General features: G+C 44.6%; 1 protein-coding gene across 5 annotated transcripts in view; it reads right to left on the reverse strand.

Annotated features, from left to right (window-relative positions):
• The window catches only part of STXBP6 (syntaxin binding protein 6), a 269983-nt gene extending 245769 nt beyond the window's left edge, over positions 1–24214 (reverse strand). Inside the window, exons 1-2 of one of the 5 annotated variants that reach the window (XM_069560225.1) lie at positions 23800–24162; positions 18005–18091 (exon numbers count right to left, since the gene is read on the reverse strand). Coding sequence is in view for 1 of the 5 variants with exons in the window: in XM_069560222.1 (XP_069416323.1) it covers positions 23886–24117 (232 nt within the window). In the remaining 4 variants the exon portion in view is untranslated. Of the gene's footprint in view, positions 1–18004; positions 18092–18780; positions 18899–23799 lie in introns of those variants that run through there. The other 4 variants (XM_069560228.1, XM_069560223.1, XM_069560224.1 and 1 more) reach the window with 4 other exon arrangements.
• Positions 24215–26929: the final 2715 nt, after the last annotated feature.

Below are 26929 nucleotides of genomic sequence, written 5' to 3' on the forward strand. Positions count from 1 at the left end.
AATATTTAAGAAAGACATTTGATATCTTTAATTCATCTAAATTTTCATTTTCTATCTCTTCCCAATTTATTTTTAAAACAGATAGAAATAAAGTATCATCAGAAATACCAAAAGCAGGGACTTCACTAGTGGTCCAGTGGTTAAGAATCCACCCACCAACGCAAGGGACGCGGGTTCAGTCCCTGGTCCGAGAAGATCCCACATGCTGAGGAGCAACTCAGTCCATGTACCACAGCCACTGGAGTCTGCACACCTGGGAGCTTCAGCGGATGCTGCACTGAGGAGCCCATGTACTACAAGGAAGAGAAGACCTGGGCAATGAAACTAGAGAAAACCTGCGCAGCAAGGAAGCCCCAGCACATCCAAAAATGAATATTAATCAATAAACCTTAAAGAAAAAAGGGGGAAAGACCGTCCAGGGAACTTGGACAGTGCTTTTGTTTGCCTATGTGTTGGCACAGCTGTAGTTTTCTAGCAAACATATCTGAGTCAACCTGACAGCAACTGATGAGGTTGCTAAGGCGAACTATTACCATATTTCATCAAATATAAGAAATCACTGACTATGAGATGCATCATCATTTCACACATCACTATCAGTCGTGTCCAACTCTTTGCAGTGGACTATACAGTCCATGGAATTCTCCAGGCCAGCATACTGGAGTGAGCAGCTGTTCCCTTTGCCAGGGAATCTTTCCAACCCAGGGATCAAACCCAGGTCTCCCACACTGCAGGCAGATTCTTTACCAGCTGAGCCACCAGGGAAGCCTGATATTAAACAAAATGCCACAAATTAAACCATAATTTATAATGCACTGTAAAACACATTTTGTTTTCAGATAAAAGTGTATATCTTAGAATCTTTGAAAAACATTATCATAAGCCTCACTTTTCAGACATGTGACCAAAGTTATAATTAATAAGATGAAGACTGGACTTGAATCCACAGGGATCAGTTTCCTAATTTTTCTTTCCCCAAGTCTAGTCCCTGGATCTGAATAACTTCAACAATTTCTTTTGGGGTCAGCAAAGCTTTCCTGTTACAAAGGTGGTAAAAGAAATAAGAACTGAATCAACTCAATAAATACTTTAAAATTGATATGGACTCCAAGACTAATCTGGGCTTCCCTTGTGGCTCAACTGGTAAAGAATCCATCTGCAATGCAGGAGACCTGGGTTCCATCCCCAGGTTGGGAAAGGCTACCCACTCCAGTATTCTGGCCTAGAGAATTCCATAGACTGTATAGGCCATGGGGTCACAAAGAGTCAGACACGACTGAGTGATTTTCACTTTCACTAAGACTAATTTAGACCTTGACCATTTCTGTAACTCCTAGACAGCCTAGGAAATACTGCTAGCATAAACAGCGATGTGCACAAGGTATGTTAAAAAAAAGATTAGATCATTAATCTCACTGGGAACTCAGTAGGGTAAATTCACAGTTGACAATTTAAAGTCCTTTATAATAAAATATGCCTATGTAATGATTTTGTTTGTTTCCTTGTTTCAAAAATAACCATTTGGAAATGTGCCATGTTATACCTAATTACTGCAAAGCAAATGCGTAAGCCTAATAGTTCCAATCAGTCTGTGCAAGAAGCCTTTTGATTTCAAGACCTAGCAACCTTTAAAAAGGAAAAGTACTACAAAAAGCCAAGAAATTTGGTGTGAGATCTAAATAAGACAGAATAGGCTTAATTCATGACAGTTTTGTAGTTTAAATCTAACTGTTCTGCATTTACCTTCCCCATAGCACCCAGTGCAGTGTTGTAATATAGAAACTGCCTAATAAGTACACGTGACAGGACACACAAGTAAAATGACAGTCCCTTTGTTTTCACAAATGTTCCTTCTTTTCAGGACTGTGTTTGCTCTGGAGGAGAAAAGGTTTAGCAAATTTTTGGTGGTGCCTATTGTAAGCTTTGTGCCAAAAGCACATCAAATTTAATTCTGGAACTCCTCAAGGAGCTGACAATCTCATCAAGTACAGATATAAAAGATATGTGGGTGGCAGATTACCTTTAAGTATGCTCAGTAACTGGACAGTATATTAAAATATTTTAATATCATGTTTAATCAGGAACAAATACAGAATTAGGAGAGCTAGTATAGTCGGTTGCTGGATATGACCTTGGGCAAAAGTCACTTCTTGAAATGTTTCCTTAGTTATTACCTACGCATCCCCCAAGGCTACTACAAAAGAAATTAAGGCTGGAGAAAGTCTTCTGCAAATCCTAAGGCACTCCTCTGCACAATATAAATATTATAGGACTATTGCCCAGAATATTTCAACAACTTCCTTTGGGGGTCCCTTAAGATAATGTCAGGGGGCTCTAACTAAAATGCAAATCCAATCATTCATTCTCAGGTTTAAAGAATCTTTATATCCAAAAGATAAATTCTTAACTGTTTAGTTTGGTAGATAAGGCTTTTCAAGAACTGACTCCTCTGCAGCCCCATCTCTGGCTTTACTTTCCAACTGAGTGAAAGTCGCTCAGTTGTGTCCAACTCTTTGTGACCCCATGGACTGTACAGTCCAGGGAGTTCTCCAGGCCAGAATACTGGAGAGGGTAGCCTTTCCCTTCTCCAAGGGATCTTCCCAACCCAGAGATAGAACCCAGGTCTCCTGCATTGCAGGCAGATTCTTTACTGTCTGAGCCACAGGGAAACCCGAGAATACTGGAGTGGGTAGCCTATCCCTTCTCCATCGGATCATTCTGCCCCAGGAATCAAAATGGGGTCTCTTGAATTGCAAGCAGATTCTTTACCAACTGAGCTATCAGGGAAGCCCAAAGACCACAGTAAACACATAACTGCTCCCTGATCACATTCTATTCCATATTTCTTTATCTTTGCAATTCTGGTGAAGTTACTGGCTGTGATTATCCTACCATAGCCAGGAACTCACAGACTGGCTAGTATAGCACTTTCTACTTATCAAGAGTCTCTGAGCTCCTCTTTCCAATGAATATTCAAAGGAGAATCCCTGATATTCATTGGAAGGACTGATGCTAAAGCTAAAACTCCAATACTTTGGCCATCTGAAGCAAAGAGCCAACTCATTGGAAAAGACCCTGATGCTGGGAAGGATTGAGAGCAGGAGAAGAAGGGAGAGACAGAGGATGAGATAATTAGAAAGCATCACCAACTCAACAGACATAAATTTGAGCAAACTCTGGGAGATAGTGGAGGACAGAGGAGCCTGGCGTGCTGCAGTCCAAGGGGTCACAAAGAGTTAGACATGACTTAGCAACTGAACAACAACAACAACAACTGAGCTTCTCCAGGGCAAAGAGAGCCAATACTTTATTCTTCCCCATTTTTAGCACAGAGTCCAACCCATAGCAACTCAGGAAACGTTGCTTGAATGACAGGCAAGGAAGATCCTCATTTGCATATCACATAAAGATAGTGACAATGGGAGAATATCAAGGGAAGGTTGTCAACTAAAAAAAAAAAAGGCTGATAAAATATTGTGAAAGTATTAGTTGCTCAGTCATTCTCAAATCTTTGCAAGCCCATGGACTATAGCCTGGCAGGCTCCTCTATCCATGCAAGAATACTCCTCTCCAGGCAAGAATACTGGAGTGGGTTGCCACTCCCTTCTCCAGCGAATCTTCCTGACTCAGGGATCAAACCCAGGTCTCTTGCACTGCAGGCAGATTCTTTACTGTCTGAGCCACCAGGGAAGCCCTGATAAAAATATTATAGGTCCTCATCTCTTATCCAAATCCATAGGGCTAAAAGTATTTTGGAAAGCAAAAATTCTGGCATTTTAGAAATGTAATATGTACTTTATGCTCTCTGAAGAGTGGAGGTCAGTACCTCATACTCAAGAACAATAATACTTCCACACTAAAACTTACAAATAACCACACTAAAGGAGGTAAGTGAAGAATATAAATAGACTCTTGCTCAAGGGAGGTCTTGCCACCCAATGGGTTAGGAGAGTTTTAAGCGCACTTTGGATTTCGAGAGAGAGAATTAGAGAGAAAGGACGGGGGATCCATATCACCTGATGTGTGTACATGGTGCCTTCTCATCCATTTCTCGTTTGCTCAGAAATTCACTACAACAGGACTGACCGATATTAGGCAACAAGTAAAAGTGGCCACATACCCAAACAGCAACAGATAGGCTGTAAAATGTTCTAGAAAAAATGGTTCAGAGGCACATGCAGAGTCTTCATCACTGGTAACTGTATTGGCTCCTAAGAATATTAAGGGGAAAAAATAGTAATAATTGTTGGATCCAGAACTAAAAGACAGGTGAGAAAAGCAGCAGTAAGCAGAATAGGAAATGAATGTACGAATGATTGTGTAAGCACTATTAGAAACTCCTACCACTGATTTCTAAATGTATCTTCAATTGTGGTGGCAGAAATGTACACATACAATGACATTCATCAACCAAAATCAAGCTGCCCAGACCACACACCTTGCTTCTGAACCAAAATAGAAACAGCCATGCATGTCCCCTGCTCTCCAGAACTGCAGGAAAGAACACAATTGCATTTTTTGCCCATAATATAGATATATACATGTATTATTTTTTAATAACTAGAAAGAATTTTTTAACAACTAGAAAGAATCCCATGAATGCCCTGCATGAAAAATTTGCTTTAGAAGCAAGTGCTTTCCTAATAAACTGATAGGTGCTTTCCTTTCTAAAAAGAAGTACTAAAGAAGTAGGAAGAGAAAAGAAATTACATAATCCCATTTCCAGTGAATCCTAAGACCTGGACATACATTTTGTGGTAACTAATAAGAACCTAAACTTCTTATTCAGGGAGTGGGAGAACATTTCTAACAGGCACCTCAATTCCATCACACACCAAAGGCCAATGGTAACAGCAGGAGCTACCATCTACCCTACCGAGCCCTCACTACAGACAAGGCAGGGTGTTGAGCCCTTTGAAAGCCCTTTTTGAAAGTCTCAATTGATCCTCACATTAATAATAGAACCTACCTTGTAGGATATCATTTTACACATAAGAAACCGGATCTTTCAATAAAGATCCCAGAGCTTTCAAGAAGGAAAGTCAAATGACTGCAGTGTCAGCTCTTGCGAATTACTTGGTTTATCCTCTGAAAAATAAATGGCACAGCTCATTCTCCATAGCACATATTTCTATCCTCAGCTATAGATACATCTTTTCAGTAGCTATGTAGCATACACAACTCTCTTGTCCTCACATGAAGTTTTTCCCATGTATCCCACCTAAAAATGTATTCTCTCTCCCTTTTCAAGAGTTCTCTTCAAATGTGCTCCATCCACCCATCCATCCGTCCTCTTCCGGGTACCTATCATATACCAGGCAATATATTAAAGATACAAGATGTACAAGCCACAGTCCTATCCCTCAAATGTTCAGTCTATACACGCAAGCAAATAATCACACTTGAACACACTAAGTATATGGCAGAGGAGTAGAAGACCAACTCTGCCTTAGAGTACACGTTTAATGGTCACAGAAGATGTCAAAGAGGTGGCTGGATCTGAAGAATGACCGCAAGAGAAGGACACTTTAAGGACAGAAGAATGGAAATGAATGATGCTCCCATGGTACTTCATGCCATTCAAAACAGTGTCAAGTGACATCCAAGAGAAAAAGCTGGGAAAGGATGAAGGCGGCCCATAGAGAAGCAAAGCTCAACATGCCTCAGCACAAAGACCAGTCTTCTGTGCCTGTCTGAGCTCAGCACCTAAGGCAGCACCCCACCCCACAGATGGGGGAAAAGGAGGACAGTTCAGTTCAGTCACGTCCGACTCTGCGATCCCATGAACCACAGCACGCCAGGCCTCCCTGTCCATCACCAACTCCCGGAGTTCACCCAAACCCATGTCCACTGAGTCAGTGATGCCATCCAGCCATCTCATCCTCTGTCATCCCCTTCTCCTCCTGCCCCCAATCCCTCCCAGCATCAGGATCTTTTCAAATGAGTCAGCTCTTCACATGAAGTGGCCAAAGTATTGGAGTTTCAGCTTCAACATCAGTCCTCCCAATGAACACCCAGGACTGATCTCCTTTAGGATGGACTGGTTGGATCTCCTTGCAGTCCAAGGGACTCTCAAGAGTCTTCTCCAACACCACAGTTCAAAAGCATCACGCTCAGCTTTCTTCACAGTCCAACTCTCACATCCATACATGACCACTGGAAAAACCATAGCCTTGACTAGACAGACCTTTGGCAAAGACAGACTTTGTTGGCAAAGTAATGTCTGCTTTTTAATATGCTGTCTAGGTTGGTCATAACTTTCCTTTCAAGGAGTAAGCATCTTTTAATTTCATGGCTGCAATCACCATCTGCAGTGATTTTGGAGCCCCAAAAGAGAAAGTCAGCCACTGTTTCCACTGTTTCCCCATCTATTTGCCATGAAGTGATGGGATTGGATGCCATGATCTTCGTTTTCTGAATGTTGAGCTTGAAACCAACTTTTTCACTCTCCTCTTTCACTGTCATCAAGAGGCTTTTTAGTTCTTCACTTTCTGCCATAAGGGTGGTGTCATCTGCACATCTAAGGTTATTGATATTTCTCCTGGCAATCTTGATTCCAGCTTGTGCTTCTTCCAGCCCAGCGTTTCTCATGATGTACTCTGCATAGAAGTTAAATAAGCAGGGTGACAATATACAGCCTTGACGTACTCCTTTCCCTATTTGGAACCAGTCTGTTGTTCCATATCATGGGGCAGCCAAATGGGCAAAGGAAGCCAGGGTACTCGTCAACTCACTAGGGGAGCCTGGTTCAACATGCTTTCCAACTCTCCTCTTAGCACACTTACTAACTCTTACTCCATATGCCCTGTGGATTCTAAGTACTAGTGTCTTGCTCTTTTTTGAAGCCAATATCTGCCAGTTAATCATGACTCTTTGAGACACTGAGTTGAGAATAAGACGCTGTTGCATCAAAGGTTCTTCAACTGGAGAGGGTCAGCTCTAAAGGCAGCACAGAAAAGAAGAAATGCTCACTGAGTTGGGCAGGAGAAGAGAGAACTGATGTTAAACAGACAGCTTTTAAAGGGAAATAGAGAGATCACAGATCACCAGTTACAGACAGCATCAATATACCAGGGTACATGAAGACTGGCAGACGCGGTCAGTTCTTATCCGTTCATCCTGAACCTTTAAAGCAGTAATCCCCACATGCTCTGAAATTGCTTATCTGATTCAGGGACTCCAGTCTCTTCTTTAAAAGAAAAAAAACAAAACTCGTGTTGATATATGATGTGCTTTTTATTTTTAATTGAAGTGGATCTAAATCAACTGCTACTGAGAATTTCCTGACACCCTATAAGATAATTAGACACATCCTGATTTCCTACACAAACTCAGAGTGAAAAATCGTGAGTCCAAGGGTTCATCCCTCACAAAGACCAAGATGACAGAGAAAGGGCTGTGCGTTTCAACACCGATACAATCTCCTCCAAGTGGACAGACATAAAATACTGGTACACTTCAAAATTATTTACTCATACATATAAATAATACGGTCAAATTTGATAAATATTATTTATAGAGCTATAAATCACCATATTAATTTTAGAACAAGACAAAGTCATGGCTTGATTTTCTCTTTGTACTGGACCATTTTAAAGCTTTGGTTACCATAAAGCCAAGGAAGCACAACTACTAGGTGAGAATGACCTTAAACTGACTGCTAGATTTTAAAACAAAGCCTCTTAGAAATAGTTTACAGTTCTAGAAAATCACAACAAGCTGAGGAACAAAAGACAGAAATTAACAGTCCTTGGTTTACTCCTGATTCATGGTAGAACCATATGGCCTCAATGCCCTCATCTCTAATATAAGAGAATTAAAAAGCCACAGGTGTTTACCAAAGTGAGCTCCTTATTACCAAATCAAGAGGCATATTAAAACAAATCAAAACAGAAAAACTTCGATGAAAACATTTCAGGATAAAAAGAACATTAGACACTCGCAACTGTAAGATAACACAGGTGAGAAATGTTCACTGTCGCTCTGCCAGAGACTGTGACCTACCTACATCCTAGGAACACAACCAGGAACTAGTCATTTAGTTACACCCACTCAGAAAACAAAAGACGTGGCAAACCTTTTCACTCCTCCCATCACAATGAATTACTTGTGTTTACTCAGCGCACTGTAAAATTCAAAACACAAAGCACTGCTTGTAAGTTCCTTTCTCTTGGCAGGAGGCAAATAATAAGTTCAGACATCCCTCAGCCAAGTCCAGAACTGAGGTGTTCAACCTGCACGCGTGCATGGGGTCACATAATCTGCTAGGGAAAGAGGTAAAGGGGCTGCATCAGGTATTCAGCCACCGAGGGACGGCAGCAACACCTGGCTCTTCACACCTGCTCTAGAATACTCTACAGGAATTAAATGTGATAGGAAAACGAGTAGCTTACCAGGGCAGGTTTCCACTAAAATGTCCTCACATTTCTTTCTCAGACACCTCATTTTATTTATTTTTTAATATAAATTTATTTAAATTGGAGGTTAATTACTTTACAATATTGTATTGGTTTTGCCATACATCAACATGAATCCGCCACAGGTATACACGTGCTCCCCATCCTGAACGCCCCTCCCCTCCCCGTACCATCCCTCTGGGTCATCTCAGTGCACCAGCCCCAAGCATCCAGTATCATGCATCGAACCTGGACTGGCAATTTGTTTCATATATGATATTATACATGTTTCAATGCCATTCTCCCAAATCATCCCACCCTCTCCCTCTCCCTCAGAGTCCAAAAGATTGTTCTATACATCTGTGTCTCTTTTGCTGTCTCGCATGCAGGGTTATCGTTACCATCTTTCTAAATTCCATATATAAGCGTTAGTATACTGTATTGGTGTTTTTCTTTCTGGCTTACTTCACTCTGTATAATAGGCTCCAGTTTCACCCACCACATTAGAACTGATTCAAATGTATTCTTTTTAATGGCTGAGTAATACTCTATTGTGTATATATACCACAGCTTTCTTATCCATTCATCTGCTGATGGACGTCTAGGTTGTTTCCATGTTCTGGCTATTATAAACAGTGCTGCAATGAACATTGGGGTACATGTGTCTCTTTCAATTCTGGTTTCCTCGGTGTATAGGCACAGCAGTGGGATTGCTGGGTCATAAGGCAGTTCTATTTCCAGTTTTTTTAAGGAATCTCCACACTGTTCTCCATAGTGGCTGTACTAGTTTGCATTCCCACCAACAGTATAAGAGTAACACTGTAACAACAGTGTAAGATGCCTCATTTTATCCAGGGAAATCTGGGTGACTATGAATGAAAGCAAATTCTAATTTGTTTAGGAAATGGTTTTGGTTATCAGATTACCCACAGCCCAGGGTTTTGCCCTGAAAACCAACGCTGTGCAGGATCTAAGGTGCTAAAAATGAAGAACCATCAAACAGAGAAAACCATTCTACTGTGCAGTCTCTACTGCTTTGAGACAAGAAAACAGGTTGCAGCTTCTTGTTCAATATACTCAACTTTTAGACAACATCCACAAGCTCAGTGAACAGGGGATGGCTTGTTGGGGTCCATAAGCCAAGAAGGGCGAGAACAAGCTTCTGGGATGGCTAAGCATATTAACATGTCTCTTCCAGGCCCTTCACATCTCAGGGCTGGCTGGGTGCCCCAGGGTCTATCGGAAAGCATCCTCCCCCAGGCACTCTTTTCAGGAATCATTTCTGAAGGTCTCTATTACACACCAAAGCCATTAACCCACTCTAGTTCAGATAAAACTAATGGGTGAATTTTAAGATCGAGAATGAATGAATATTATTAAAGCATTCAGCAATATTCTGCCTCTTCTGGTCAGATCTTCTCTAAGTGCCCATTTGGAGAAAGACTTCCTACATAGAATAAAGTTTCCCACAGTGACATCATTCATGAACATGTCTTAGAGGATTTCCTGGGTGGCTGCTTGCCAGCCATGAGGGAGGAAGAACAGCCTACAGGTCAGACTATCCGTCTGGGTAGGACACCGGGAGGCCCTCCGCTGCTCCTCTGAACAGCAGGGCCCCAGGAATCATGTTTGGAAACACAGTTGCCCTGAAGCCTGACTCTTGAGTTCTCCCTTCCCTTCCCAACCCCCACCAGGCAGGGGACCCAGGCAGATCCTAGAGTCTACAACCTGATCAGGTGGAAACCAGAGCTTCGCCATCAGCACAGTGTTCTGGCTGCATCAATTTTGTGCCTTTAGTAGATACAGCCAGTTTTCCAATATGGCCTTTCCAATTTATAGTTCCATCTAGTGTGAGAGTTCCATGGCTCCACATTCTTGCCAATACTTAGTTTGGTAAGTCACATTATTCTTAGCTCTTCTGATGCTGTATAGAGGTCTCTCATGGTTTTAATCTGCAGTTCTCTCATCACTGTAGGAAGCTTAGTGTCTTTGCCTATGTATTCGGCATTTGGATATCCTCTTCTGTGAAGTGCCTGTTCAAATCTGGAGGGGATCTCCAGAAGTTACGTCTGAGAACCTAATAATCTGATCTCATTGACAGGTAATTTCTGTCAGTATAGATTTCAAGGATTGTTCATAGATGAACAACACAATTGAAAAATAAGCAAGAGATTGGAACTAAAGGAAAACATTTTCATCAAATGACCCAGGAATTACATATACACCCACATACACAAATACTAGAAATGCACACATATGTGCATCACCAGGAGAAGGCGATGGCACCCCACTCCAGTACTCTTGCCTGGAAAATCCCATGGACGGAGGAGCCTGGTAGGCTGCAGTCCATGGGGTCGCTAAGAGTTGGGCACGACTGAGCGACTTCACTTTCACTTTTATGCATTGGAGAAGGAAATGGCGACCCACTCCAGTGTTCTTGCCTGGAGAATCCCAGGGACGGGGGAGCCTGGTGGGCTGCCGCCTCTGGGGTCGCACAGAGTCGGATACAACTGAAGCGACTTAGCTGGGCTAAGTCTGGGCTTCTTTCTGTAAGTTAAACTTAAACCATTTTCTTTAAAAAGCAAACCCACCTGGATGCCTCCTCCTATGCAAAACCAAACAGGGCAAACTGATTTAGTTATCTTATGGTATAGATTTATCTAAGCAGTCAGGTTGGATAAGATCAAGAGACACCAGGCCACGCACCCTCACCATGCCTGCTCCCAGCTCTGTCACTTGTGAGCCTGTGGTTCTGAGGGAGTTTGATTCCCTGGGTCTCATGAATCACTGATAAAAACAGCTGGGAAATTATGAGACTCCAACGAGATATAATGAGAGCAATTTGTACTCATAGGAGTGGTATCCCAACATTGGTTCCCAGGACTGTGGCGCATACCATAGCAGACACAGTTAGAAAGCAGGGGGAACCTGGGGAAACTCAGGGAGACTTTGAGGAGCTGTGGGGGAGGGTTACTGTCCAGAGTTTTAGGGGCCAGTAGCATAGGTTACCTTTCACTTTTCACTTTCATGCATTGGAGAAGGAAATGGCAACCCACTCCAGTGTTCTTGCCTGGAGAATCCCAGGGATGGGGGAGCCTGGTGGGCTGCCGTCTGTGGGGTCACACAGAGTTGGACACAACTGAAGTGACTTAGCAGCAGCAGCAGCAGCAGCAGCATGGGTTCTTTGTGAATTTTCAATCAACTCAAACAGGAATTACTGTACTCTTCTCACTGCTGGATCACTAGAGTTGCTCCATAATAAGCTTTCTATTATAAGAGACACTTTTCAGGTCACATTTGGAAATGATACACATGCTTCCCTCTGGAAGCATCAAATCTCCTTCACTCCCAGTTTCGCTCTCATTCTGTCTTAAGTTTCTGCCTTCATGAGACTTATAGTTTTGGTGGGTCTCTCTATATATGTCTTCAGTCTCCTCTGAATCCCAGGTTAGGAATCAGGCCTGTTTCAGGCAAGACTGGAGAAGGAAATGGCGGCCCACTCCAGTGTTCTTGTCTGGAGAATCCCATGGTCAGAGAAGCCTAGCGAGCTACAGTCCAAGGGGTCACAAAGGGTCGGGCAGGACTGATCATAGCACAGCAGCAACAGGCAGGACAGTGCTTAGAATAGCAGGCGTGGCCTCTCACAGACTCGGGGCTCCTTTAGAGCCTTGGGCCAAGGACCAGCAGCATCAACACTCCTAGAAGCCTGTGAGAAAATTCCAGGCCCTGCCTCGGTCCCAGTGAATCAGAATCTGTGCCTTAATAGGTGATTCACGTGCATGTAAAGGAGTGAGAGGCCCAAGACTGGAGGTCACAGCCTCGCCCAGGTAAAGGGGGTTCATTCTGACAACCCCTGTGTGAATGGCCTCCCCCCAGGGCTGGGCCCATACCACTGGGTCATGGTGCTGCACCTGCTATTCTATTTTCCAAACTCAGGGTCACGTTTTCCTGGAACAAGGGAGTGGGCAGGAAAGGGCAGAGGACAATGGAGGTGGGGGAGAAAGGAGGTGGAAAGAAGGTGTGTCTGCCCTCATTTCTCTGCAATGCTCAGGAAAGCCATTGGAAGGGAAAGAAAGATAACGTGGAGCACTGAGTAGTGAGGAGAGGGGCGTCTCCTGAAGCTTAGCCGCTTGTCTGGTTCACTTCCAGCTTTCTACATGGCAGCTTCAGGTCTTACACAAATCACATCGAGATGGGCTTGGACCCGGGACACTTTGCTGCAGTCCATGCACCTGGACAAATGTCTCCTCAAACAACAAAATACAGAGAAACTTGAAGGGACTAAAAATATTACTGCTTGCATGCTCAGTAGGGGCAAATTTATGGACAAGATACAAAAAAAACACAAAAATCCAACTGCTACTTCTGAAGAGCTGGGAGCAAAAATAAGGTGTAAGGAGCAAAACTAGAGTGTCAAGCAAAAGCAGGGTACTGCACACGCCCCTTGCACTCAGCACCACCAAAGGGATGGGCAAACCACCTAAGTCACTCTTCCAGCCCGACCCCTGGACACACCCCTACTCTTACCCCATATAAAAACCAGCTAGCTCACCCTGCTCAGGGAGCAGGCAAGGGAACCTGTTTACTTCTTTTCAATCCCTCCTATTTCAGCAGGGGCCCCAATAAAGCCTTGCCTCAATTTCCTGTCTGGCCTCTGATCAATTTCTATTGATTAAGGAAGACCAAGAACCCTGGCTGGTATCAACATGACCTTTCTTGGCCTCAGTTTATTCAACTGTCAAATAAGGATAACTAATAGCACCTACCTCTGAGAGCTGCTGGGAGGATGAAAGGCATCACTATATTAAGTGTTTACAACCATGCACCATGGTAGCACACAAGGACCTCTAGGGAAATGCTAATCAAATACGATATGGTCAGGAAAATTAATCCACTAGACAGGAAGGGGGAATCCCAGAAGAAAACAGCTGACCAGCGCAACCTATTTTTATTGATTCTCTCCTACATGCTAGACGCACAAAGCCTCAGAGATAAAACAATGAAGATCCTGGCCTCTGGAGGAGTTCACAGTCCAAGGGGGTTTGAAAGCAAGGCTGTTCATAAATAAGGTGCCTGAGTTCAGCATTCCAGGTTTCATTTTCTAAAAAATCAACCAGATAGACCAGGGGGTGTTTGGTTGGCAAGGTCAGAAAAGGATCCAATTAAAAGGAAAAAGTCTCATTTTCCAGTGGATGACACTGGGAGAAATGTCCACTTTCTTAGCACTGAGCTCTATATATAAGCACCAAATTTCTACCCTCGACTTACTTTTTAAACTACTGTTATGGTTGCATAAGAATTTAATTTTAAAAGGACTTACTTCAGGAACACCCAGCTCTCTATGCCTAGCTCCTCACTGCTACTTAATGATAGGAATGATTAAATTCTTCAATAATTTAATATTAACTTCTCAACCACTAAATACTGCTAGCTGTCACCTTAGACTCTATCAGGCAACATATTCCTAGGAAGTCTAAAAACAAAGATCAGCTTGCTCATATCTACCCTCTCTGACCAACAGTAGTTATGAAAGGTGAATAGAGTGTAACATGTATTCACTGGCCTCAGAAATCAGATCATTTCCACTTCTGCCTTGGGAAGGACAGAGTCGTGCCTATGAAGCCTAATGTATTCAGCTTCAACCTGAATACCTTATCTTTGATTGCTTGATGTTGGTGCAGGACCAGTTTAAACACTCAGCCCTGGCTCTTTAACGAAGTGGCCCTTTCCTTCAGAGCCATCAGACATTCAAGACCCACACCTGCCAATCCACAAAACAGCCAAACAAGGTGAAATAGGGCAAAATTACCATCCTTAGGAAAGTGGCAAATTTCAGGCTGTGAAGATTGGACACTAGTTTGAGTCACTGCACTTTCGGTTTTGTTAGAATCTTACAAACTATTTGCGTGTAATTTCTTCCCCAGAGGAAAGCGAAAAGGAGCCATCAACTTAACTCAAAGGTAAACACATGCTCTTATTTCCTCCCCCTTGGGATGATGACAAAGGAGACAGACACAGAACAAAAGTTAACAGGCCACGGCTCACCTTATGTAACCCCAAGAGGATGCCATTCCCCAAGCCAGCGCTACTGAATGACAGTCATCATTTTACAGAGGCCCATCGTCTTAGAGCACAAATGCCCTCCTCTAGGTGCTGTTCATCTGAGCCTCAAACCAAGCCCAGGAGGCAGGCTAGCCAGGAAGGATTGGTTCCAAAGAGCAGCAGGGGAGACTGAGGCTCAGGGAGGGCAGTGACACAGGCTCGGGATGGGAGAATTACAGCTGGGGCCAGGACTTAGCTCTCAATTCTTCCTCTTCGGGTGTTCCCCATTCACCTAATTCAACTGAACCTTCCCAGAGTTTAAGAGATTCACAGAAGATAAACTAATGAAATGCGCAGAATCTCTAGAGCAAATATTTTCAACCTGATCCCCAAAATGTTCGCTCCTATTGTGAATGAACCTCAACAGGCGTGTGCACTTTAGGTCCCTTCATTTCCTCCCATCTACATGAACGATGAACATCAGTGAGTGAGATGAGGGAAGGATGGGCAGAGACACCCACACCAAGAAAACTGACCACCCCTGAGCCACTCAGGAGTGCCTTTCTGGTCGAAAAAAAAAAACCAAAAACAAAAAACAAACACCAGTTCTATGAACGCAGAATCAAGACCCAACACCTTGACTGAACGTCAGCCAGACTCGACTGTGACCAATACACTGACTTTACCAAAACAACAGTAATCTGATAATAAGCAATTTAACGTTGTTCTGAGGACTAGACTCGTACCCCATTCCTCTACAGCCTCTCTCTGCCACCCTGCCCTCACCCACACAAATCCTCCTTGGAGCGCTGGTCTTGGAAGCCCTTGGCTTTCTTGCATATAATTTTTCCTTAGTCCCAATCATGGGTACCGTAGCCCTTATGGGAAGGAGAAGGCAACAAACATTTAACAGTCTAGCTGTATATCAGTTACTTTTCTACGAGCTAGATCTTGCTCTGATCTTATAGGTAAGAAAGCTGTGGCTCAGATGTTAATTACCTTGCTCAAGTTCCCACAGCAAACTAATGGTGGAGCCACATTTCACATTCAGCTCTGTCCCACTCTGATGCCATCTTCATGCTCTATCAGCTTCGACTCACAATGGTCCATGGACCAGCAACACCTGCATCAGTGCGAGGTGTTGTTTTAAGTGCAAAATCCCTGACCCCAACCCCTACCGAATCAGAATCAGCATCTTAATAAGATCCCGAGGTGCTCCTTGTCTATGAGCTGGAGAGTGCAGGTAAGCTACAGCACACTAGGTTAAAGAGGTGAGAAACAGTCTCCATCAGAGGGGACAATGTTCCACTGCATCACAGCTCTTGGACCCAAATACCCTGGCGCTTGTGCGGTGCTGCAATGGAGCAGGACCCTATGGTTCTTGTCCCCCTTGTCCTCCGCCTACCGTCTGTCTGTGGAAAAGCTTTAGCCAAAGAATAAGCTTCATCAGAGCAGTGAGAACATGCAGAAACAAAGGAAAACAGTCAAAGGAGAGCAAATAATACTAGTCATTGAGCTAGTTAAGGACCTTTAGTTCCTTATCAACGGCTATAGACAACATTCTGAGCCATATCCTGAGCTGTGAGATAGATACCGAAACTCCCACCAGGTGGAGAAGTACATGATGGTCAGACTGTAGCCATGACATCAGTTCAGTTGCTCAGTCGTGTCCGACTCTTTGTGACCCCATGGACCACAGTATGCCAGGCCTCCCTGTCCATCACCAACTCCTGGAGTTTACCCAAACTCATATCCATTGAGTCGGTGATGCCATCCAACCATCTCATCATCTGTTATCCCCTTCTCCTCCTGCCTTCAATCTTTCCCAAAATCAGGGTCTTTTCAAATGAGTCAGCTCTTCACATCAGGTGGCCAGTAAGTATTGGAGTTTCAGCTTCAACATCAGTCCTTCCAATGAATATTCAGAACTGATCTTCTTTAGAATGGACTGGTTGGATCTCCTTGCAGTCCAAGGGACTCTCAATACTCTTCTCCAGCACCACAGTCAAAAAGCATCAATTCTTCGGTGCTCAGCTTTCTTTATAGTCCAACTCTCACATCCATACACGAACTGCCACAATTCTGAGAACTGGCCTCAAGAAATGGAAACAGACCCTGCGACTACAGATTAACTGTACTTTTAAACAATCAAGATGATGCTGGTCAGACCACCGATGACAATTTCAAGATGACTGTCGGAGCTGACTATGTGGTTCCTGCATGTAGCCCCCTCCCTCAGCCTATAAAAGCTCTAGCCCACTGGTTTAGGCAGCTGGCCTCCCTCCCCACTACTGCCTCACCCCACTCCAGGTTGCCAGCATCCAACATGAGGCAAACTTTCCTTTCTACCAACCTTGCCTCTTTACTGGCTTTTGAGCAGCAACCAGCTGGACCCCCTTTTTAGTTACAGTGCTAAGTGCCATGTGAACCCTGTTTAATACAGTTTTGTTTTTTTTTAAGGGTAGTCTTGCCACAGTTCCACAACCACTTAGAAGATGATGCTAAAACATTTATCACAGTCCAGTCTTAAGGGAGAAGATAAACATAAGCTGCCTGGTTGGACCTGCCCATTGTTCTCCAGTGGATCATGACAAAAAAGCCTAAACATCGACTTAGTCTTCTTTGTTGCCACAAACACGCCCCTATATCTAAAGATTACAGGGAATTAGCCATGAAAACTATCCCACTGACTCAGGAACAACTTGGAGTACAACCTTTTAATTCAGAGGAAGGACTCTGGGATGAAAGAATAACAGAAAAATCCCAGAAGATTCAAAGACAAACAAAGAGAGAGAAATTATCTAGGTACGTCTTATTTTTTCCAAGAGCAGAAAACCTGGCCTGAAACGGATAGCCTAGTCCTGCATCTCCCTCACCACCTTTTTCTTATTATTCTCCTTTCACTTTACCCACAGTGGCATTCTTGGTTTTTTTTTCTCTTGCGATATTTACACACTGCAAAATTTACCCTTTTAAAGTATACAATTCAGTAGTTTTAACGTATTCAAAGTTGTCCAACCATCCCGGAATGTTTTCATCACTCCCAGCCCCTGGAAGCCACTAATGTAACTTTTTATCACTTTGGATTTGCCTCTTCTGGACATTTAATAATGAAATCAAAGAATATGTGGCCTTTTGTGTCTGGCTTTTTTCATATAACATGCTTTCAAGGTTCATCTGTGTTGAAGCATAAGTCAAATTTCTGTTTATAGATGAATAGTATTCCATCATTTAGATTTTGTTTATTCATTTATCAGTTGGTGGACATCTGGTGTTTCCACTTAGGGGCTATTATGAATATTGCTATCATGAACCTTTGTGTATAAATGTCTGCATGAAACATGTTTTCTATTCTCTTGGGACTATACCAAGGAGGAGAATTGGCCATGAGATACCCTGATGTTTAACATTTTGAGGAACTGCCTGTTTTCCAAAGCAGTTGCACTATTTTCCATTCCCATCAACAATGTAATGTGGGAGGGTTCTGATTTCTCCATATCCTTAACCAATACTTGTTATTATACATCTTTTTGATCATAGCCATCCCGATGGGTGTGAAGTGGTACCTCACTGAGGTTTCAATTTGTGTTCCTCCAATGACTAATAATGTTGAGCATCTTTTCCTCTCCTTATTGGCCATTTGTGTATCGCACCTGAGGGGGAAAAAAAAGAATATTTAAATCCTTTGTCCCTTTATAAATTGGGTTATTTGCCTTTCTGGTTTCACTGGTGGCTCACTGGTAAAGAATCTGCCTGCTAATGCAGGAGACGCATGTTCAATCCCTGGGTCAGGAAGATCCCTGGAAGAGGAAATGGCAACCCACTCCAGTATTCTTGCCTGGGAAATCCCATGGACAAAGGAACCTAGTGGGCTACAGCCCATGGAGTTGCAAGAGAGTCAGACATAGTGAGTAAACAACATTTGCCTTCTTACTGAGTTGTAAGAGCTCTTTCTTCTTGCTTATTTTTGAAGCTCCAGTCAAGATTCCCTCTTCAGTTGGATTTATATTTGAATTAATCCCTCTGCATCTTGAACCACCATTCTCAGAAAGCCTAGGAAAAATTTCTCCCTTTCTGTCCTATGCACCTCTAGTTGCTTTCAACATGAGTGCTAGGCCCTTCTGCTTTACCAACAAGCTTGCCTGTGGTCACAAGAACTCATCTGCTACCTCAGTGAACTTACAGAATCAAGAAAGAACTTAGATTCTTTGACCTCCGCCACAGGTTCCAGTGGTCTCACTCTGCGCTAGGCACAGCCCTTAAGAGTTCTTATGTGCTCTGAAAACTATTTACATGCAGGCACAAGTACAATTTCACCCCCCTACTCCCTGACACCACCAACCTAAAATGCTCCTTCTCCTCTTCATAAAAGTGCTACCCTTCAGTTCCAGCAGTTTCACAGTCGAGCTCCTCCACAGAAGCTTCTTCAGCCACCACAGCTAAAATAGCTTCTCTATACTCTGAAATAAACAGGAATCATCTATAGAATTCATGCACCAATTAATATCCATAATTTATTGATGCCTTGATATTTTAGGGATAGACCAGGTAAAACCACCCACCTAAAGGCGGTGTTAAACGATGCTTTAGAACTGCTGGGATGTGCTAATGCAGTAAAGGAGTCCTGGAAGATACACACATAACCTCAAAAATGCTCTGGGAAAAGTCTCATTGGATAAATAGAACTAAGTTCTCTGATGTTGATATGGTTCGCTGCTGCTGCTAAGTCGCTTCAGTCGTGTCTGACTCTGTGCGACCCCAGAGACGGCAGCCCACCAGGCTCCCCCGTCCCTGGGATTCTCCAGGCAAGAACACTGGAGTGGGTTGCCATTTCCTTCTCCAATGCATGAAAGTGAAAAGGGAAAGTGAAGTCACTCAGTCGTGTCTGACTCCTAGCAACCCCATGGACTGCAGCCTACCAGGCTCCTCCGTCCATGGGGTTTGCCAGGCAAGAGGGCTGGAGTGGGTGCCACTGCCTTCTCCGTGATATGGTTTAGTGCAGTACTTTTCAGAGCCTTTGATACAATGATGCACATGTTGAGAACCTTTGCAGAGGGAAAAACCACCCAAATTGATGCGCCCTTTACAAAAACCCACCTATTAATACCACCCAACAGTCTTTTCTTCCCGATACTCTGAGAACTGCCGAACCAATTCAATGGCTGCTCAATTTCATCAGCTGGACAGCAGAAATCACATTTTCTACCTAGGTCAGGAACCAAAATTGTCTTGAGATGCCATTCACCATTAGTCTTTATTAACATGCCAGCTTATAGTAAGAGAAGAAAGAAACCATACATTGAATGTGTTTATAATTTTTCAGACCCATCTGGAGTTTTGAAATTGGAAAATGATGAAACGTGAAAAGGAAAAAAAAAAATTGGATCTTAGAAATGAGCTAGTGTGGAATAATCTTGAGTGTCAGTTTAAAAGCATCCTTCAGGATGGTTGAGAAGAGCCTTCCAGGAACAGACCACAGGCTTTCTAGGACCCAGCGACAACAGCCCTGGAGATTAAAAAGAAATCAAGTATCAAAATGATGGTCTCACAGCAGACTTGGACTAGGGTGCAAAGATATCAAGTAGTCATGTGCTGAGAGAAGTGAGCAACAGTGATAAGAAGCTTCCGCCACACTGAAAAGAAATCCTCCAGCAAAAAGTAGGGGTAACTGCCAAAATATAAACATCACGTTATGGAAGAGAATTTGAAAAACAGAAATGTTCTCTACTCGTGTGAAGTAGAAGAAACCATTCATATTAGCAATTAACAGATCTAAAAAATTATAGGCTAAAGACTGTGTCTTTATTGAGTGCTGATTATGGTCAGGAAGACAAGCATGGGCCTTGCAGTTTTATCTATTAAAACACTAAGTGGTACACTTGACTTTTTGAATAGGTTTCTGATTTACTGATAGGTTTCTCTAGTGCTAATCATGTTAAAACTAAAACAAAGTACAAATGGAAAGCTGAGATAAAGCCGGATGGTCAGCTGGGACTTCATTTGGCACTGCAACGTAAGAACTGGTTCAAGTGCTAACCCCCCTCAGACACACAGTTCATTTGGGTGTTACACAAACCTTATTCCTGCCCTTGAATGTCTTCTCAGGACTCTCCCTGACTCCAGCAGATTCCCGAAGCCTCTCTGACACAAAAACAGCTAAAATTCAAGGCCACAACCTGGGCCATCCTAAGTCATGGTGAAATGTCAGCCCAGGACCATAGCATGGGGAACAAGGAGATGAGTTTAACATTGGGGTGTGCCCAAAGAGTGCTGGATTACCAGCTCAATCACACAGCGTAATACTGATACTGCACCATTGCCCCTTAAAGCTGGCATCCCCAATCTCAGAGAGTGAAAGGTAGTCTCCCTCAGTTGCTACCAGCACCATCATCTTCCAGAAGAAATGGGAGGCCTTCAGCAGATCTGACCACCACAGGACATGTCACCTGCCCCCAAGGCCTGGGTAAGTTGTCCCTTCAGAGAAGACACCACAGAGAAAATCCTTTTTAATCTTGCTCATAAGTGATTCGCCTGTTCTCTAATCTTCAGGTTCAAGTTGCCAGAACTTCTTGCAGCCTCCTTGCAACCGCAAATGTCTGAGATCCTCAAAGAAAGGAAATCGGGTATTTGCTGGATTTATCAATATCAAGGTCACCAACATGAGTCTATCCAAGAGTGGCCTGGAAACCAGAGGCTAAGTATTTTACAGTATGAAAAGAAGGGGTCTTTTATGTAAAAATCATTCATTTGAAGAGCGATCAGATTTACCTAAAACTGGACAATGGGAAGTGGCAGAGGTATCTGAAATAGAAAATGCTTGAGCCAAGTTCACAAAACGCCCCAAAGAAACCCTGCCTCTACAGATGACATATTAAAATAATGGTGTTTCAGAATAAACCTCACCTCTCTTGCATGGCCCCTGGAACAGCAGCACAGGCATCATCTGCAACTAGTTAGAGAGGCAGACTTTTGAGATGACCCCTTCCCTTCACCCTGGACCCAGGGAGGCTCCGGCAATGGCATAGCAGCCCAGGAGCAGTGGCTTAACAAGCCTTCCAGGGGACTCTGGTGCTCCTCTTTGAGAACCGCTGCCCTAGGATGACAACACACCTGGGAGGAGGGGGTCAGGAACCTGATTAAACCCTTATTAACTGAGTGAGAAGCAATCTCACCTGTTTTTGCCTCTGATCAGCACTGGCCCTCAATCTCACAGACTGATGCCACTGATCAGGGGTTGAGTCCTTAGTTCAAGGTCACTGTTAAGAGACCAAGTCAGAGCTCCAGCCCAGGGTCTGCTGACTCCTTCAGAATCAACCTCGGTTCTCAAACTGGGGCCTGGTTTACATGCCAGTTCTGGAGCCTAGGACTCTGAACATTGATAAGGCACCCCCATCTCCTAATCTACACCATGCTGCTTCCTTCCGATAAATATGAGAGCTGGAGCGTCGACTCTTTAAATCAAAAGGGAGATAGATTTAAGGCAAGAGAGGGAAAAAAAGAAGATAGTGATTTCAAAGACCTGAGAAACCAAACCTTTTGGTGAGGAGTGGGTGAGGGGAGAAGGCTGAGGTGGCTTGTCCTAATTAAAAGGATTAGTTAATTCAAAAACACTGGGTAAACAGACCAGTCACAGGAAGACATATACGGTGCTTTCAAGTTTTCTTAGCACTTTTTATGCCCATTATTCCCAAGTTTCACAACAACCTGCAATGAAAGGAGTGAAGGCCACTATTATTCCCCCTTTGACAGAAGAGAAAACTGAAGTTCACAGTGACTAACTAACAGTTTGTCAGTCTGCACAGTAATCCGGCTGAAACCTAAAATTTGACCTCAGACCTATTTCTAGAACCCGTGTACCAACACCAGGTGACTTCCACATTTGGCAATCTGCCCCAAAGCAGATTCCTTCACCACCACCGCCCCCCACCCCCACATCAGGAAAAAAGCGAAGAGAAGAGCCTGTAGCAGAAATGGTGAACCCCTAAAACATGGGACTTGAACAGTGTGTGGGTTCTCCTTTAAGAACTTAACACACAAACCCAACAGCCAAGGTGTTCAGCCAAAAGAGAGAGGAAAAAAAGAGGCATATTTCTAGCCTGCATAATCATTTCTGGACCAAGTCCCACTAGCAGCCTTGGAGGCGAAAAGCGGCTCACTGCCAGGCTGAGGCTCCTCCACCCCCCAGGTTATGACAGAGCAGCTCTGACTCGTGTGCAGGCAAAACCCCAAAACTCAAAACAAGAAGTGAGATCAGTGGAGCTAGGAGGAACCGTCAGCATCCTCCACACTGTTCTAATCTATAGCACGGCCAGTTTCAGGGTCCTGCGGTCGCCTGGAACGCAGTTTTAGGAGATGATAGGATGGAACAGATATTCTTGGGGACCCACCACCCTTATCCCTTCCCACCAGGTCCCTGAGGAAGAATCACTGAAAGAGGGGCGGGTTCCTTATAAAGTCCCTGGGGCTGGAGCCCAAGCCAAATACAACCGAGGCATCCTGTCCTAAGGATAGCATGTCAGCCCATGCTCTCCACCTGGCCCTCCCCTCCAGGTCCGGTCCTCAGCGAAGATGAACCGGTGGGGTTGGTGGAGTGTTCAAAAGCTAAAAAAAGGCTAGAGGAAAAATCGGGCCATCCCCCTAAGCCACGTTCCCCGCCATGTGTGTGCGGCTCCATTCAGTGCGCACCATAAGCGCTCACTGGGGACCCGACGCCCTTGGCCACGTCTAAGGTTGAGGAGGAGGCGTCGCCCCGCTAAGGGTCTTGGAGGCAGAGAGCCATGCCCTCCCAAACAGTCTACCTCAGTTTTGGCAGGAATGATTTTACTATAAGAAGCTAGCCAGGAAAGCGAAGATCTGGGTGATTCGTGGGTTTCAGTCGGGGGTGGAGGAACTTAGACCTGGAGCGCAGCGGCTCCACTCAGCTCCTCCACAGTGGGGGCCTCGCGGCGGCACACCCGGGACCATGCTACCGCGGGGACAGTGAGAAAAGAAGGGTTCTCTCCTCAACTTTCTCGAAGCAAACTGCTCCGCTCTGCGGCTTGCCCAGCCCTGCCCGCACACTGGGTCCCAGGTTTGGCGGTGCTGGGGGCGGGGGTGGGGGGGCGGGGGGAACCAGGGACCCGAGTCCCGCTCGGTGCTCACAAAGCAGCTGCATCCCAGCACGCAGCACCCTCTCCCGCCGCCCGCCAACTTGAAAGCATCTCCCTGGGCGCCTGCCTACTCCCGTCCCCCCGCAGCGGGGTCCCTGACCTGGCCACACGCATCAGACAGCGCGCCGGGCGCTCCAAAAGCCACGGCTGCTGCAGCCGCACCCCCCAGCCCCGGCCTGGCCTCTGCCCGGCTCCCCAAGCCCCGGCCCTACCTTGCAGCGCGGTTTGTGCCCAGGCAGTGCCAGTGCGCCGCACGCGTCCCAGCCCACGAGGCTCCTCCCCGGGAACTGCCCCGTACCGGGCTCGGGGCTCCGGACGAGCTCTGCCTGCTCGGGTGCTGGCTGGCCGCCGCTCGCGCCTCCCGCGCCGGCTCCTGCTGCCGCGCGCGAGGAGGGAGGGGTTGGGGGGGAAACTCCCGGCAACTCCAACTCCGGGCGCTGGAGCTCCAGCTGCAGCCGCGAGCCCGCCCGCCCGCCGCCGAGTGCGAGCGCCTGCGAAGCGAGGCTGCCTCCGCGGGCGCCTCTGAGCATGCCCAGTGCGGCCGTGGGCGAGCTCCAGCGCCCCGGCCCTGGGGCAGAAGGCTGAGCTGGGGGCCGGGGACCCGCCCCGAGTTCCCGAGCGCCGGGGGTGGGTGAGGGAGGGAGGGGCTGGTGCAGGGAGGGGACCCGGGCGCAAAGGGCGGGGCAGAAATGGTGTTTGGAGGGCCTTGCAAGTTTCACGGGTTGTGGGAAGTTTGTGGGTTAGAAACGTGAGCTGCTTCCTTGAGCTCCTCTGCAAGCCTAGAAAGGACGGTGAGGAAATTTATTCTCCCGGAAAGAACAGGTGGACCCGGCAGATGGGTTTTATCCAGTGTACTCGTTCCTTCAGGTCTGGAGGCTCAAGCTCAAGCTAGGGCTGGCAGGCAGTATCAGGGAGTGAAACGGGCAGGAGGCAGCGAGTGAACTGGAGAGAACTCTCAAGGCAGAGTCACTGGGCTCCAAATTCCCTCGGGTATGCTGCAAGACTAGATTTTCTGAGTATTTTCAAAAAATGACAGAGGTTTGTTTGTTTTTTTTTAAATGTAAAATATCCTGATTTTTCGATCTTAATAACTAATCCAGTTTTTTAAAAACACTCTGGACCAAACAAAACATATCTGAGTTCCTTCTCTGCTCAGCCCCACAGCCGGCCAATTGAGGATTTCTGTGATTTCTGTGTTAAGCAAAGAGCAGCTGAGTGCCCACTGTGGTTTGGGAAGGCACCGAGGAACTCAGATGATTCAAATTCCCGTCAGAGTACAACCAGTTACTAAAGGAAATAGGTTTTCCAGGCAGAAGAGCGCTGTAGATAAATGCTGAGGCATTCAAGAAGAGAAGGAAGAAACTGATGTGGAAAGGGGTGTGAGAACTAACTCTTGGGAAGTATTTTAAAGTACCCAAGTGGAAAGTCACTTTGGGTCTGAAACAGTACTCTGCGGAAGCATTTTGGAGTCTGGGGGAAAAAAGAGGAAAAACCAGTAACATGACGCGGTTTTATTTTAAATTTTTATATTTTTCAATTTTTGCGTTCATGTTTTAAAATACTTCATTGAAACGTTTATCTTGACGATTGAGTTCTTTGATGTCTGGTGACACCAAGACATCTTTGATGTCTTTGTAGCCCACCTCACCCTAGGTCAGGCCCTGATGGGGTGTCAGGTGGTAGTATCCTGGTCTGCTTGATTAGAATATAAGGAACAAGAAACACCATACTGAATGGGAAAGAGGGTCAGAGAAGTGGATGGGAGCCGAGGCAGAGGAATTGGTTGCCAACCTATGGAAACTGAATTCATTTTGTAGGCTGTGTGGTGCTAACAGATGCTGGGGGAAGAAAGTGACATAATCCAAACTGAACTTTAGGAGGATAGGCTGGGCTGCAGACCTAGGAAGGTGGTTTTGAAGAGGAGAATGGGAGAAATGGGGATACCTAGGGCATATTCGGGCTTCCCTGCTGGCTCAGTTGGTTAATAAAAGGGATTTCCCTAATAAGTTCACATGTTTCTGCTTATTTCTGGAGAGGCTTTTGGTAGGGCTAGCTTAGTGCCAACAAGTAGGGCTCCTGGGTCTAAGCCTCAGCCATTTTCTGAGGCTCCGCTTCTAAGCTGCAAATTCCTGGTCTGTGAAATGAAAAACAGTTCTCATAGCGTTTATGTGAGGATTTACAGCAGCAGAATAGGTCTAAGGGCTTTGAAAGCTCTGAAAATTTAAGCAAATGTAAGGCATTGTTCTTATCTACACATCATCTATATGAAATCTAAATTTAAACAAGGAAATTCTATAGCTTTAAAGCTATATATAAAACAGTCTTAGGTAGTAAGCATCTTTAATTTAGCAAGCTCTCTGTGTGTTCAGAATTCTGTTTACAGGTCTTCAGAATCTGCTTTTGGGTAATTCAATGATTTTGTGAATTAAAATGTCCCTGAACAGAAAGAAATACATGAGAGAGATTAAGAGGTACAGACTTCTAGTTGCAAAATAAGTGAGTTACAAGTATAAAATGTACAGTATGGAATACAGTCATTAACGATGTGATATCTTAGTATGATGACAGATGGTAACCAGGCTTACCATGGTGATCATTTTGAAATGTATGGAAATATCGAATGACTATGTCATGTAACAGGAACCAACGCAGCAGTATAGATCAATTATACTTTAAAAACAAACTCAAAGAAAAAGAGATCACATTTGTCATCACCAGAGGCTAGGGGTGAGGGGAAGGGGAATGGATGAAGGTAGTCAAAAGTACAAACTTCCAGTTATGAGATAAATCTGTACTGAGTATATAATGTAAACCACTATACATATAACTGACACTGCTACATGTTACATATGAAAGGAAAGTGAGCAAATCCTAAGAGATCTTATCGCAAGGAATTTTTTATGTACACAAGATGAGGGATATTCACTAAACTCACTGTGATAATACTTTCATGATGTACGTCAACTCATTATACTGTACACCTTAAATGTATACAGTGCTGTATGTCAGTTCTATCTCAGTAAAATTGGAACATGATCGTGAATGCCTTGTTGCCAAATTCAGACTTAAATTGAAGAAAGTAGGGAAAAACCACTGGACCATTCAGGTATGACCTAAATCAAATCCCTTACGATTATACAGTGGAAGTGAGAAATAGATTCAAGGGATTAAATCGAATAGACACTTCAGGCACTCTAAGAGTACCTGAAGAACCATGGATGAAGGTTCGTCACACTGTACAGACAGCAGTGATCAAGATCATCCCCAAGAAAAAGAAATGCAAAAAGACAAAATGGTGTTCTGATGAGGCCTTAAAAATAGCTGAGAAAATAGGAGAACGTA

The sequence above is a fragment of the Ovis canadensis genome, chromosome 18, assembly GCF_042477335.2.
Source record: "Ovis canadensis isolate MfBH-ARS-UI-01 breed Bighorn chromosome 18, ARS-UI_OviCan_v2, whole genome shotgun sequence".
Classification (NCBI taxonomy): Eukaryota; Metazoa; Chordata; class Mammalia; order Artiodactyla; family Bovidae; genus Ovis; species Ovis canadensis.